The 14,075-nt window shown below is 46.8% G+C and overlaps 1 protein-coding gene across 4 annotated transcripts in view; it reads right to left on the bottom strand.

Moving 5' to 3' along the window:
- The window catches only part of USP15 (ubiquitin specific peptidase 15), a 240,680-nt gene extending 227,154 nt beyond the window's left edge, over nucleotides 1–13,526 (bottom strand). For all 4 annotated transcript variants that reach the window (XR_010090423.1, XM_063446968.1, XM_063446970.1 and 1 more), the window contains exon 1: nucleotides 13,423–13,526. Coding sequence is in view for 3 of the 4 variants with exons in the window: in XM_063446968.1 (XP_063303038.1) it covers nucleotides 13,423–13,511 (89 nt within the window). In the remaining variant the exon portion in view is untranslated. The remainder of the gene's footprint in view (nucleotides 1–13,422) is intronic.
- Nucleotides 13,527–14,075: the final 549 nt, after the last annotated feature.

Here is a 14,075-nt window from a genome sequence, read left to right as displayed (position 1 = left end):
CACATTCCCCCCCTTGTCCGAGGGTTTAAAGATCAAATTCGTATAGCTCTGTAGTTTTTTAAGAGCTAATGCTTCCTGTGAGCTAAGATTACCACTGGGAGATAAATCAAAATCTGCCACATTTATATTTTCAATTTCCCTGGTTACCATTTCAAGAAATACCTCAAGGTTTTTATAGTCTTGAAAGTGTGGAGTGAACTTACTCTTGGGTTTTAAGTTGGTATATGGGATATCATGATGTATGGAGCCCTCCCCAGAATTAAGCAATTCGACGAGAGTATCGAGGCACTCTAGGTCTTTAGGTAAGAGGCCCAGACTTTGTGCCTTGATTTCTTTTTGTACTGCATGGTATTTGAATAGAGCCAACTTCCTCACAAACAAATTAACATCCTTAGTCCAGGTGAACTTACTGAATGTTGGGACCTTTTATGCTGGACCAGTCATCACCCCACACCGCTCAAGTCTGGAATCCCCATAGGTCAATACCTGAGACTTCGCCGGAATTGCTCAACAATGGAAGAATTCAAACTTAAGGCGAATGAATTACGACATATGTTTAAAACCAAGGGCTACCCAAATAGGGTTCTAAAAAGAGCTTACCTTAGAGCTATCCAGACTGAACGTGAAACACTGATCACAGATGTGAGTCGAAAGACTGAGCAGAACACAATACGCTGCATTGGTACGTTTGATGCAGGGTGGGACACTATGTCAAATCTCTTTAGAAAATTCTGGCCCATCCTCAAGTCTGATAAGCATCTAAAAGAAATCCTGCCACCTTTTCCTTCGATCACAGCAAGAAGAGGCAGGAACTTGAGAGATATTTTAGCACCTAGTCATCTCTCAACAACTTCCCCCTCTGGCTACTTCCATAAATACTTACCGATGGGCACTTTTCAATGCGGTCACTGCAGTGCATGCCCATTCATAAGTAGACAATCCAAGACAATCCCTGACTTGGGCGACTCAAAGATGTTCAAACCTCGTTCCTTTTTCAATTGTCATACAACAGGAGTAATTTACTTGCTGATTTGCTCCTGTGGTCTTAAATATGTGGGAAAGACCTTTCGCCATTTCAGACTGAGGATACGCGAACACGTCAACTCAGTTAGGCGACATCTGGAGACGCCTGTCTCAAGACACCTACACCAATACCATAATCACTCCTCAGCGGGTATTCGATTTATGGGTCTTGAGCCTATACCACAACCCCCTAGGAAAGGGAACTGGGATCTTAGACTTAGACAGAGAGAAGCTTTCTGGATCTATCATCTTAAAACACGTTCACCTATGGGGTTGAATGAGGGCTTCTCTTACTCTCCATTCATTTAAAGTGCTGCCGTATTCTGACAAACAATGTTATCTTAATAACAAGCTTGTATATATGTATATATTTCTTTATTGATTTCTATTTTTGGCACCTCCAGGCTACCCCCAAATTATACTCTCACTATGTCCTGTATACCTGTGGGTTACCTTGCTTCCCTTGTTTTGAGTGCTCTATTATACTCCCTGTCAATTTAAGATCAGTCACTTAAATATATAAACTTGGAGGAAATCTATAGTTAGTTGTCAGTGATAATACAGTATCTGTGTCTATGTTGCCAGGTCGTTATAAAACCGACTATAACGGATATGTGTAAATTATACTCCAAACTAGCTGTTGGCTCTTGTTTATACACATTTATTTAATAAGATACTCTTTCAAGGGAAACAACTGGGCACTCCAAGGGTTAAAACCTCCCGGTCTAAATGCATTGGTCTCTGTTTTTGGTTGGTGAACACGTGAGGGGCTGGACTTACGGCATATTCATGCCACGCCCCCTCTTTGTTCCAATCGTCAGCCGGCTAATGCTCCGAGCACACGGGATTGGTAGATACCCACGTGGACCTAATTGAGATATCGGTTTAAATAAACCACGGGGACAGCCTCCCTTCAGATACCCCTGATGACGGCGTACGGTTACGCCGAAACGCGCGTCGGGTTCAGTCAGTCTTCACTTACTTGAGCACTTCAGCACTTTTCTTTGCACTCATGTTCGTTTAGCGATTTAACTGGGGCTATATGTGTATGGACTTAGTCTAGTTTTAGAATAGAACACCCACGAAGGTGTTATTTAGGAGAATAAGGGCTAGCACAGGACTTTAGGGGGTTTTGTGTGTGAGATTATTCACTTTACTTTTTCTCTCCCCCCTCCTGTTCTTACTGCTGTTTTGTTTCCCGGGTTGCTGCATGGCTTAGCATACGGCCTCGACCTACAAGCAAGGGGCCCGTCTAATAGAATCAGCCTATTGAAAGCTGATTACCTATGCAGCTATCGCTCTCCTTATAGGACTCTGTCCACTACTATGCTGACCCAGTCTTTTAATAGACCTTAATAAAGTTTTTTGTTTTTTTGCTACGTTTAGCTTAAGATTGGACTGGGCTTCTACCCATCTGGTTGCCTTATTATAAGACACCCGGGTTGGGTAATTTCTCCCTTTCATGTTTGTAATTTCAGGGTTATGCCCTATTACCCAGTCTAGGTGACCTTCTCTCCTGGGGTACGGAAGTTGGGTTCGGAATTTTCTTCCCAGTCTTCTGGCCCCTAGAGGCCTTTCATTTTTTCTATATTCGTTATCATTTCCCCTCCCCTCCAGATTGCCAATAGTAGCCCATTCTGCTTATTATTATGTTATTATTTATATAGCGCCAACAAATTCTGCAGCGCTTTACAGTGGGTGGACAAGCAAACATGTAGTTGTAACCAGACAAGTTGGACACACAGGAACAGAGGGGTTGAGGCCGGCCCTGCTCATATGATGGTAAAGCCTCTCCTTATCTGCTTACTACTGTTGTTGGGGAGACTTATTCCCCAATATACATCGATGTGACCAATGCAGCACTGATAAGTTCAGCTCTGGAGATACAGCACATGACATAAGGCAGAATTACGGTATGAGACACACTGATCACTGCTATGTGGATCACACCTTTGCTAATGTGCATGTTGCTAGCAGAAGCTTTGGCCAAGAGGTACAAGATGAAAATGTCGATTTTAGAAGTGTGTGGCTTGATATTGGAGCATGGGGCTTGGCTATTTTACAAACATTTAGGTGTTTTTACTGCAATTTGTATAACTGAAAACTCCATTTAGAACAATACTTATTTATTCCTATAAACTAAATTTCCATGTACCTTTGCGGTGGTATAAAGACGCCTTATATCCATTACACATGCAAACAGACCAAAATGATTTAATGTGCAAAGAAGAAACACAACAAGATGAGAATGTGAGAAGTTGTTTTGTCCTTGCTAAACAGTAACACCCGGGGGTATAGATAGATAATTACCAAAATAAAGGTAAACTTATCCCATCTTTTTAATTCACAGCCTTGCAATGCTTCTGGATAGAATATTAAACATATATGGTAATCACACGTACAGCACAGCTCCCTGCTATTAAAACAAGTTTCTGGAATCAGAGACAGACTATATATGGCAACTACCAATTTAGGAATACTGATAAGGACATATCTTCACCAGCCTGCAGCTCTTACCAGAAAGAAAACCAGCATGCTTGTTCATTGCAGACAACTGGCAGAGCCGACGAGAACATCAAGAACTAAATTGAAAAGCAAATGAAGCAAGGAAAAGAAGTGATGACAGATGCAGAATGCTTTTCTGAATTTTAGTGATTTACAAGTTTCCTTCTAACCATCACTTCTCCATTGAAATCAGTAGAGTTCAACAAAGCTGTAGGGCAACCCTAGATTTACTTTGTTCAGCAGTGCTTATGCATGAACAATACTTTTAAAAAGCATATCAAAAAGCAGTGCTGACTATGGGGCACTATTGCTACTTGTTTTAAAACTGTCATAGAGCATTGGGGAGCACTGGAACACACAACCCAAAAATAAAGGAACACACAAAAGCATATATAGAAAGATAGTGCTCAGGGACTGATAAATAATTCTAGAATTCCAAAGCCATCTGATTAATAGCCATTCATAAACTTTGTAAAATGATCCAGAAATTTAGACAAGTAACAATATTTCTAACAGCCATATGTCATATACATATACATATAGCAGAGTCAATTTTTTTTTATTCCTTTGGACAGCATACTGCAACAGGTAATATGTAAAGCATTGCAGGCCACGTATAGTACACAGCAAACAATAAAGACAGACTCTCACTTATTTACAGGTATTACATGATGTAACTATAAAGAGGAAACAAATAATGACAGTCTCTCGCTCACAGCTGATTACGTTACCTCCCATCAGTGATTTTATAGTCATCGTATATCAATGGAGATCACTGAGAACTGCTGTATTCAGAGCATGAATACAACATTCATTTTTATTTTGCTATAAGTATATTTCCAAAACCAAAATTAGGTTTCTGACTTGTATTCCATGATAGCACTGATCAGATTATTGTGAAAATGGCAGAAGCCTGTCTTAAACGGTAAACGTTATTTACTTAATAAATAAAAGGAACAGCATTCTGTTTTAATAAAAGTCATGGTGGGTTTTTCACTGGTAAACATGTTCCAAGTAAAGCAGTTGTTCTTGGCCACCGTGAAGTGACGAATTGTGGATGGAATTCCAAGTTGCAACAACCGATCACCTGTATCTGGTAGTTTAGCTACATTATAAATATAAAAAGTTTCCTCTAAGGACTGCAACATCTTATAATGCTAGCCTCACCAAGGTTTCCAGATTCATTTTTGGATATGTAAATTGTGTAAGCAGCTAAATCTCTCTAGTTCTAAGCCCTGCTGTAGCTGATATAATTGAATACGTCCTCTCTACACGTATTAGCAAAGCCTCTCCCATATGAAAGAAAAAGTTTGAGAGATAGCACCTGAAAGCATACATAGACTTTAATCAATACTAGGGAGACCGATATTGATTTTTAGAGCCGATACCTATAATCTGTGAACTTTCAGGCCGATAGCTTACCAATATTCTGTACCTTTACCTTATTTTTTTTAATGAAGTGGTAAATGCACATACATGCCAATCAGATTTTTATTTATGTTTTCAATAGTATTTGTGTGTGTGTGTAGTGGATGCAGTGAGAGTATTTGATTAGTAAACGCAGTGTGTGTGTGTGTGTTTATGTAGTGGATGCAGTGTGGGTAGTGGATTCAGTGTGTGTGTTTGTGTAGTGGATGCAGTGTGTTTGTGTGTAAATATGTGCGGTAGGAACTCCCATCCCCCTCCCCCATTCCTCTATGTTCTCTTTTAGTGGACCCCCTCCTACCCCAGTGTTCCTTTTCCCTTACCTCCCCTGTACCTTAGTGTCCTCCCTTAATGTCGCTCTCTCCCCTCTAGTGTTCTTCACACCCCTTCCCTGTCCCATAGTGTTCTTCACCCCCCCCTTCCCTGTCCCATAGTGTTCTTCAGCCCCCTTCCCTGTCCCATAGTGTTCTTCAGCCCCCCCCCTTCCCTGTCCCATAGTGTTCTTCAGCCCCCTTCCCTGTCCCATAGTGTTTTTCACCACCCTTCCCTGTCCCATAGTGTTCCTTACCACCCCACTTACATACAGGGGCGTATTAGCCGCGAGGCAAACAAGGCATTTGCCTTGGGCGGCATTTTCCAGGGGGCGGCAAAAAAAGCCGCCCCCAAACGCCCAGGGCAAATGCCTTGTTAGCCTTGCGGCTAACTGACATGCCGTCTGGGCGGGCGGTCGGTCTGCTGGGCAGTGCTGGCGGGCGGCCGGCGAGGGAGCACTTCCTCTGAGCTGTCTGCTCAGCTCCCTCGCGCGCCGCACAGTGAGGCTGGGAGCCGGAATATGACGTCATCTTCCGGCTCCGCCTCCCAGCCTCACTGTGCGGCGCGCGAGGGAGCTGAGCAGACAGCTCAGAGGAAGTGCTCCCTCGCCGGCCGCCCGCCCGCCAGCACTGCCCAGCAGCCACTGGACCACCAGGGAGAAATAGGAACCCCCCAGCATTCCCAAAGGTAAGGAGGCTGGGGGAGGTAAATTAAAAAAAAAAATGTGTTAAATATGTGAGTGAGTATGTGTGTATGTCTGTTAGTGTGTGTGTGTGTGTGAATGTTAGTGTGTGTGTGAATGTTAGTGTGTGTGTGTGTGTGTGAATGTTAGTGTGTGTGTGTCTGTCTGTTAGTGTGTGTGTGTCTGTCTGTCAGTGTGTGTGTCTGTCTGTCTGTCTGTGTGTGTGTCTGTCTGTTAGTGTGTGTGTCTGTCTGTTAGTGTGTGTGAATGTCTGTTAGTGTGTCTGTGTATGTCTGTTAGTGTGTCTGTGTATGTCTGTTAGTGTGTCTGTGTATGTCTGTTAGTGTGTCTGTGTATGTCTGTTAGTGTGTCTGTGTATGTCTGTTAGTGTGTGTGTGTGTGTGTGTGTGTGAATGTCTGTTAGTGTGTATGTCTGTTAGTGAGTGTGTCTGTTAGTGTGTGTGTGTTTCTGTTAGCGAGTGTGTGTTTCTGTTAGCTAGTGTATGCGTATCTGTAAGTGAATGTGTGTGTGTGTATTTAGAAGGCGGGGCGGGGGAAGGGTGGGGGTGGTGCGGGCGGGGGGAAGACTTGGATGGGGGTGGGACGGGCGGGAGGGGGGCGCCTGAGTTTTGTCCTGCCTAGGGCAGCACAAAACCAGGATACACCACTGCTTACATAGTGTTCCTTTCCACCCCATCCCCTGTCCCATAGTGTTCTACCACCCCCATCCTATAGTGATCCTTAACACCCCCTGTCCCATAGTGTCGAGCCCCCTCCACCCCCCTGTCCCTTAGTGCCCTCTCTCATCTCCTTGGTCCCCACCCCCCGGTGTGTCTCCTTGTAGCGTGGCAGATTCAGTCTCCTGGACCTGTCCGGACTGATAAGAAGAGCTCTCTAAGCGAGCACTTCCTTTCAGTCCGGCCGTGTACAGGAAACATAACTTCCAGGACCGCGCTGCGCACTGCTCCGCTCGGCCAAACTTCACAGAGTGGCAGGCAGGAGGGAGCGCTGTGCGCCCACCTCCTGCCGGTCACTCCGATCTAGCGCCCACTGGGCCGGTGTGCCCTAAGGCGGCCGCTTGAGCCGCCTTATGGACGCGCCGGCCCACTCATTCATTACCTGTATTGCTCGTGATTATCAGCCGATACTTACAAAAAAATTAACTGTGCATGAATTAATCACCAGTCTGTTGTTAAACGCGTAAAGGGACAATCTAAGCACCATAACCATTAGTGTGCTGTAGTGGTTATAGTGCCAGAAATCCCCTGGCATTGTTCCAGCTAAATAACAATAAAACCATTTTCCAATGGTTAGACACTTGGTTTTCCTGAGGACTCACTCCCTATTTTCAGAAATATCACAAAAGCAGACGTTCCCTTTCTGATAGAACAATATACATTTTGTACACATAATGAAAAATTTATATCGCTAATACGGAAGGGGAACTTATGCTTTAGAGATAGCTGTGAAGAGGGGTTCGACCACTGTTTCCCAAAGTTGCAAAATGGTTTGATTCTTAACAATGGGACAACCCCAAGCAGCATAACAACTTTAGTGCCAGGAAACATCTCTGTGGCCAAATGAACACAAAAAGGACAAGACAATGAATAAATGTGGTTGGTTCACAAAATGCTAAGCTATGTTTTTTATTCCCCCTCCCACTGCTCTTTTAATTTTAAACCTTCCGGTGTGTAAAAATGTATATATATATATATATATATATATTTTTTTTTTTTTTTAATGGATTTAAAATAGTGGTGGTTTATTCATTATTTTCGTAACATTTTTATCCGAATAAGTCTCTTTACCTTATGTGTGCGTTAGTCTGAAAAGCAAAGAGTATTTTTTTTTTTCTTTGGGGACTGGGCGCATCATGGAGCAACTGTGTCTTTTTAAGGGTGGGCTATATGCATAAATAACTTTTGATAAATTAAATCTTAGAGGTTATTTGTTTTTAAGCACCACTAACAGGTGAGAGTGTAAGGTGAATGAAAGGGTTATTGAATTGGGAATTGAATTGGGGGGGCAATGAATTGGAGGCAGTTTATTTGAGGGCAGTGAATTGGGAGGCCAGTGATTTGAGGGCAGTTTATTTGGAGGCAGTGATTGGGGGGCAGTTTATTTGGAGGCAGTGATTGGGGGACAGTATATTTGGAGGCAGTGATTGGGGGGGCAGTTTATTTGGAAGCAGTGATTGGGGGACAGTTTATTTGGAGGCAGTGATTGGGGGGCAGTATATTTGGAGGCAGTGATTGGGAGGCAGTTTATTTGGAGGCAGTGATTGGGGGACAGTTATTTGGAGGCAGTGATTGGGGAACAGTTATTTGGAGGCAGTGATTGGGGGACAGTTATTTGGAGGCAGTGATTGGGGGACAGTTATTTGGAGGCAGTGATTGGGGGACAGTTATTTGGAGGCAGTGATTGGGGGACAGTTATTTGGAGGCAGTGATTGGGGGACAGTTATTTGGAGGCAGTGATTGGGGGACAGTTATTTGGAGGCAGTGATTGGGGGACAGTTATTTGGAGGCAGTGATTGGGGAACAGTTATTTGGAGGCAGTGATTGGGGGGCAGTTTATTTGGAGGCAGTGATTGTGGGACAGTTATTTGGAGGCAGTGATTGGGGGACAGTTATTTGGAGGCAGTGATTGGGGGACAGTTATTTGGAGGCAGTGATTGGGGGACAGTTATTTGGAGGCAGTGATTGGGGGGACAGTTATTTGGAGGCAGTGATTGGGGGACAGTTATTTGGAGGCAGTGATTGGGGGACAGTTATTTGGAGGCAGTGATTGGGGAACAGTTATTTGGAGGCAGTGATTGGGGAACAGTTATTTGGAGGCAGTGATTGGGGGACAGTTATTTGGAGGCAGTGATTGGGGGGCAGTTTATTTGGAGGCAGTGATTGGGGGGCAGTGATTTGAGGGCAGTTTATTTGGAGGCAGTGATTGGGGGACAGTTTATTTGGAGGCAGTGATTGGGGGGGCAGTATATTTGGAGGCAGTGATTGGGAGGCAGTTTATTTGGAGGCAGTGATTGGGAGGCAGTTATTTGGAGGCAGTGATTGGGGAACAGTTATTTGGAGGCAGTGATTGGGGAACAGTTATTTGGAGGCAGTGATTGGGGGACAGTTATTTGGAGGCAGTGATTGGGGGACAGTTATTTGGAGGCAGTGATTGGGGGACAGTTATTTGGAGGCAGTGATTGGGGGACAGTTATTTGGAGGCAGTGATTGGGGAACAGTTATTTGGAGGCAGTGATTGGGGGGCAGTTTATTTGGAGGCAGTGATTGGGGGGCAGTTTATTTGGAGGCAGTGATTGGGGGACAGTTATTTGGAGGCAGTGATTGGGGGACAGTTATTTGGAGGCAGTGATTGGGGGACAGTTATTTGGAGGCAGTGATTGGGGGACAGTTATTTGGAGGCAGTGATTGGGGGACAGTTATTTGGAGGCAGTGATTGGGGAACAGTTATTTGGAGGCAGTGATTGGGGGGCAGTTTATTTGGAGGCAGTGATTGGGGGGCAGTTTATTTGGAGGCAGTGATTGGGGGACAGTTATTTGGAGGCAGTGATTGGGGGACAGTTATTTGGAGGCAGTGATTGGGGGACAGTTATTTGGAGGCAGTGATTGGGGGGACAGTTATTTGGAGGCAGTGATTGGGGGACAGTTATTTGGAGGCAGTGATTGGGGGACAGTTTATTTGGAGGCAGTTTATTTGGAGGCAGTGATTGGGGGACAGTTTATTTGGAGGCAGTGATTGGGGGACAGTTATTTGGAGGCAGTGATTGGGGGACAGTTTATTTGGAGGCAGTGATTGGGGGACAGTTATTTGGAGGCAGTGATTGGGGGACAGTTATTTGGAGGCAGTGATTGGGGGACAGTTATTTGGAGGCAGTGATTGGGGGACAGTTATTTGGACGCAGTGATTGGGGGACAGTTATTTGGAGGCAGTGATTGGGGGCAGTGTATTTGGAGGCAGTGATTGGGGGGCAGTTTATTTGGAGGCAGTGATTGGGGGGACAGTTATTTGGAGGCAGTGATTGGGGGCAGTGTATTTGGAGGCAGTGATTGGGGGGCAGTTTATTTGGAGGCAGTGATTGGGGGACAGTTATTTGGAGGCAGTGATTGGGGGGACAGTTATTTGGAGGCAGTGATTGGGGGACAGTTATTTGGAGGCAGTGATTGGGGGGCAGTTTATTTGGAGGCAGTGATTGGGGGGCAGTTTATTTGGAGGCAGTGATTGGGGGACAGTTATTTGGAGGCAGTGATTGGGGGACAGTTATTTGGAGGCAGTGATTGGGGGACAGTTATTTGGAGGCAGTGATTGGGGAACAGTTATTTGGAGGCAGTGATTGGGGGGCAGTTTATTTGGAGGCAGTGATTGGGGGGCAGTTTATTTGGAGGCAGTGATTGTGGGACAGTTATTTGGAGGCAGTGATTGGGGGACAGTTATTTGGAGGCAGTGATTGGGGGACAGTTTATTTGGAGGCAGTGATTGGGGGACAGTTTATTTGGAGGCAGTGATTGGGGGACAGTTTATTTGGAGGCAGTGATTGGGGGACAGTTTATTTGGAGGCAGTGATTGGGGGACAGTTATTTGGAGGCAGTGATTGGGGGCAGTTTATTTGGAGGCAGTGATTGGGGGCAGTTTATTTGGAGGCAGTGATTGGGGGACAGGTATTTGGAGGCAGTGATTGGGGGACAGTTATTTGGAGGCAGTGATTGGGGGACAGTTATTTGGAGGCAGTGATTGGGGGACAGTTATTTGGAGGCAGTGATTGGGGAACAGTTATTTGGAGGCAGTGATTGGGGAACAGTTATTTGGAGGCAGTGATTGGGGGACAGTTATTTGGAGGCAGTGATTGGGGGGCAGTTTATTTGGAGGCAGTGATTGGGGGCAGTGATTGGGGGGCAGTGATTTGAGGGCAGTTTATTTGGAGGCAGTGATTGGGGGACAGTTTATTTGGAGGCAGTGATTGGGGGACAGTTTATTTGGAGGCAGTGATTGGGGGGGCAGTATATTTGGAGGCAGTGATTGGGAGGCAGTTTATTTGGAGGCAGTGATTGGGGGACAGTTATTTGGAGGCAGTGATTGGGGAACAGTTATTTGGAGGCAGTGATTGGGGAACAGTTATTTGGAGGCAGTGATTGGGGGACAGTTATTTGGAGGCAGTGATTGGGGGACAGTTATTTGGAGGCAGTGAATGGGGGACAGTTATTTGGAGGCAGTGATTGGGGGACAGTTATTTGGAGGCAGTGATTGGGGGGCAGTTTATTTGGAGGCAGTGATTGGGGGGCAGTTTATTTGGAGGCAGTGATTGGGGGACAGTTATTTGGAGGCAGTGATTGGGGGACAGTTATTTGGAGGCAGTGAATGGGGGACAGTTATTTGGAGGCAGTGAATGGGGGACAGTTATTTGGAGGCAGTGATTGGGGGGCAGTTTATTTGGAGGCAGTGATTGGGGGGCAGTTTATTTGGAGGCAGTGATTGGGGGACAGTTATTTGGAGGCAGTGATTGGGGGACAGTTATTTGGAGGCAGTGATTGGGGGGACAGTTATTTGGAGGCAGTGATTGGGGGACAGTTATTTGGAGGCAGTGATTGGGGGACAGTTTATTTTGAGGCAGTTTATTTGGAGGCAGTGATTGGGGGACAGTTTATTTGGAGGCAGTGATTGGGGGACAGTTATTTGGAGGCAGTGATTGGGGGGACAGTTATTTGGAGGCAGTGATTGGGGGACAGTTATTTGGAGGCAGTGATTGGGGGACAGTTATTTGGAGGCAGTGATTGGGGGACAGTTATTTGGAGGCAGTGATTGGGGGACAGTTATTTGGAGGCAGTGATTGGGGGACAGTTATTTGGAGGCAGTGATTGGGGGACAGTTATTTGGAGGCAGTAATTGGGGGCAGTGTATTTGGAGGCAGTGATTGGGGGGCAGTTTATTTGGAGGCAGTGATTGGGGGGACAGTTATTTGGAGGCAGTGATTGGGGGACAGTTATTTGGAGGCAGTGATTGGGGGGACAGTTATTTGGAGGCAGTGATTGGGGGACAGTTATTTGGAGGCAGTGATTGGGGGACAGTTATTTGGAGGCAGTGATTGGGGGCAGTGTATTTGGAGGCAGTGATTGGGGGGCAGTTTATTTGGAGGCAGTGATTGGGGGGACAGTTATTTGGAGGCAGTGATTGGGGGCAGTGTATTTGGAGGCAGTGATTGGGGGGCAGTTTATTTGGAGGCAGTGATTGGGGGACAGTTATTTGGAGGCAGTGATTGGGGGGACAGTTATTTGGAGGCAGTGATTGGGGGACAGTTATTTGGAGGCAGTGATTGGGGGGCAGTTTATTTGGAGGCAGTGATTGGGGGGCAGTTTATTTGGAGGCAGTGATTGGGGGACAGTTATTTGGAGGCAGTGATTGGGGGACAGTTATTTGGAGGCAGTGATTGGGGGACAGTTTATTTGGAGGCAGTGATTGGGGGACAGTTATTTGGAGGCAGTGATTGGGGGGACAGTTTATTTGGAGGCAGTGATTGGGGGACAGTTATTTGGAGGCAGTGATTGGGGGGCAGTTTATTTGGAGGCAGTGATTGGGGGACAGTTATTTGGAGGCAGTGATTGGGGGACAGTTTATTTGGAGGCAGTTTATTTGGAGGCAGTGATTGGGGGACAGTTTATTTGGAGGCAGTGATTGGGGGACAGTTATTTGGAGGCAGTGATTGGGGGACAGTTTATTTGGAGGCAGTGATTGGGGGACAGTTTATTTGGAGGCAGTGATTGGGGGACAGTTATTTGGAGGCAGTGATTGGGGGACAGTTATTTGGAGGCAGTGATTGGGGGACAGTTATTTGGAGGCAGTGATTGGGGGACAGTTATTTGGAGGCAGTGATTGGGGGGCAGTTTATTTGGAGGCAGTGATTAGGGGGACAGTTTAATTGGAGGCAGTGATTGGGGGGACAGTTTATTTGGAGGCAGTGATTGGGGGACAGTAATTTGGAGGCAGTGATTGGGGGACAGTTATTTGGAGGCAGTGATTGGGGGACAGTTATTTGGAGGCAGTGATTGGGGGGGCAGTTTATTTGGAGGCAGTGATTTGGGGGACAGTGATTTGGAGGCAGTGATTTGGGGGACAGTGATTTGGGGGGACGTTTATTTGGAGGCAGTGATTTGGGGGACAGTGATTTGGGGGACGTTTATTTGGAGGCAGTGATTGGGGGACAGTTATTTGGAGGCAGTGATTTGGAGGCATGTTGTCCCATGTCATTGAGTAGTGCATGCAGTGTGTCTGTCAATCAGTGCCGGATGGAGCTGCAGGCCCTGGGACACACTGGGACACACTGTGCCGGTCCCCAGGGTGCTCGCTGCTCCCCCAGCCGGAGCAGGACATGATACAGATATTCTCTGCCCTCCATGTCAGCCGTCCAGCCTCCCCTGTGATACAGGCATTACCCTCCCACCCCCCGGCCTGGCCGCCGGGCCGCTCACCACGTGTCCCCTCTCCGCAGCTGGGTTTTAAGTAAAGCGGACACTTCAGTTCTCTGAGTCTCCAGATCCACCACTCCGCCCTCCGCCATCTTCCTCCGCTGACAGCTGCGCGCTGCATCCTGGGAGTGACGTCAGCGGCCGGGGAAGTCGACGGGAAGCGCGTGACCGGCACTGTGTGGGAGAAGGGGGGCATGGGGCAGGGCTGGCACTGCTGGCATGGAAACAGGGCTGGCATGGCGGGTGGGGGAGTGGGTTGCCAAGGGGGTGCATGCTGGTATGGGTGCAGGGCTGATACTGTTGGCATGGGGGTTCATGTTGGCATTAGGGTGCAGGCTGGCAATGTTGGAATGTGGGTACAGGCTGGCAATGTTGGCATGGGGGAGTGGGTTGACATGGGGGTGCATGCTGGCATGGGTGCAGGGCTGGCACTGTTGGCATAGGTATGCATGGCTGGCAGTGTTGGCATAGGGGTACAGGCTGGCACTGTTGGCATGGGGTGCATGCTGGCAGATAGTTGGCAAGGGGGGCAGGGCTGGCACTGTTAGTATGGAGGAGTGGGTTGACATGGTGCAGCTGGTTGACATGGGGGTGCATGCGGGCATGGGTGAAGGTCTGGCACTGTTGACATAGGGGTGCAGGGCTGGCACTGTTGG

Source organism: Pelobates fuscus, chromosome 3 (assembly GCF_036172605.1).
Source record: "Pelobates fuscus isolate aPelFus1 chromosome 3, aPelFus1.pri, whole genome shotgun sequence".
NCBI classification, from domain to species: domain Eukaryota; kingdom Metazoa; phylum Chordata; class Amphibia; order Anura; family Pelobatidae; genus Pelobates; species Pelobates fuscus.
The sequence above is the reverse complement of the archived record's forward strand: the minus strand, read 5'-3'. Positions and strand labels throughout refer to the sequence as shown.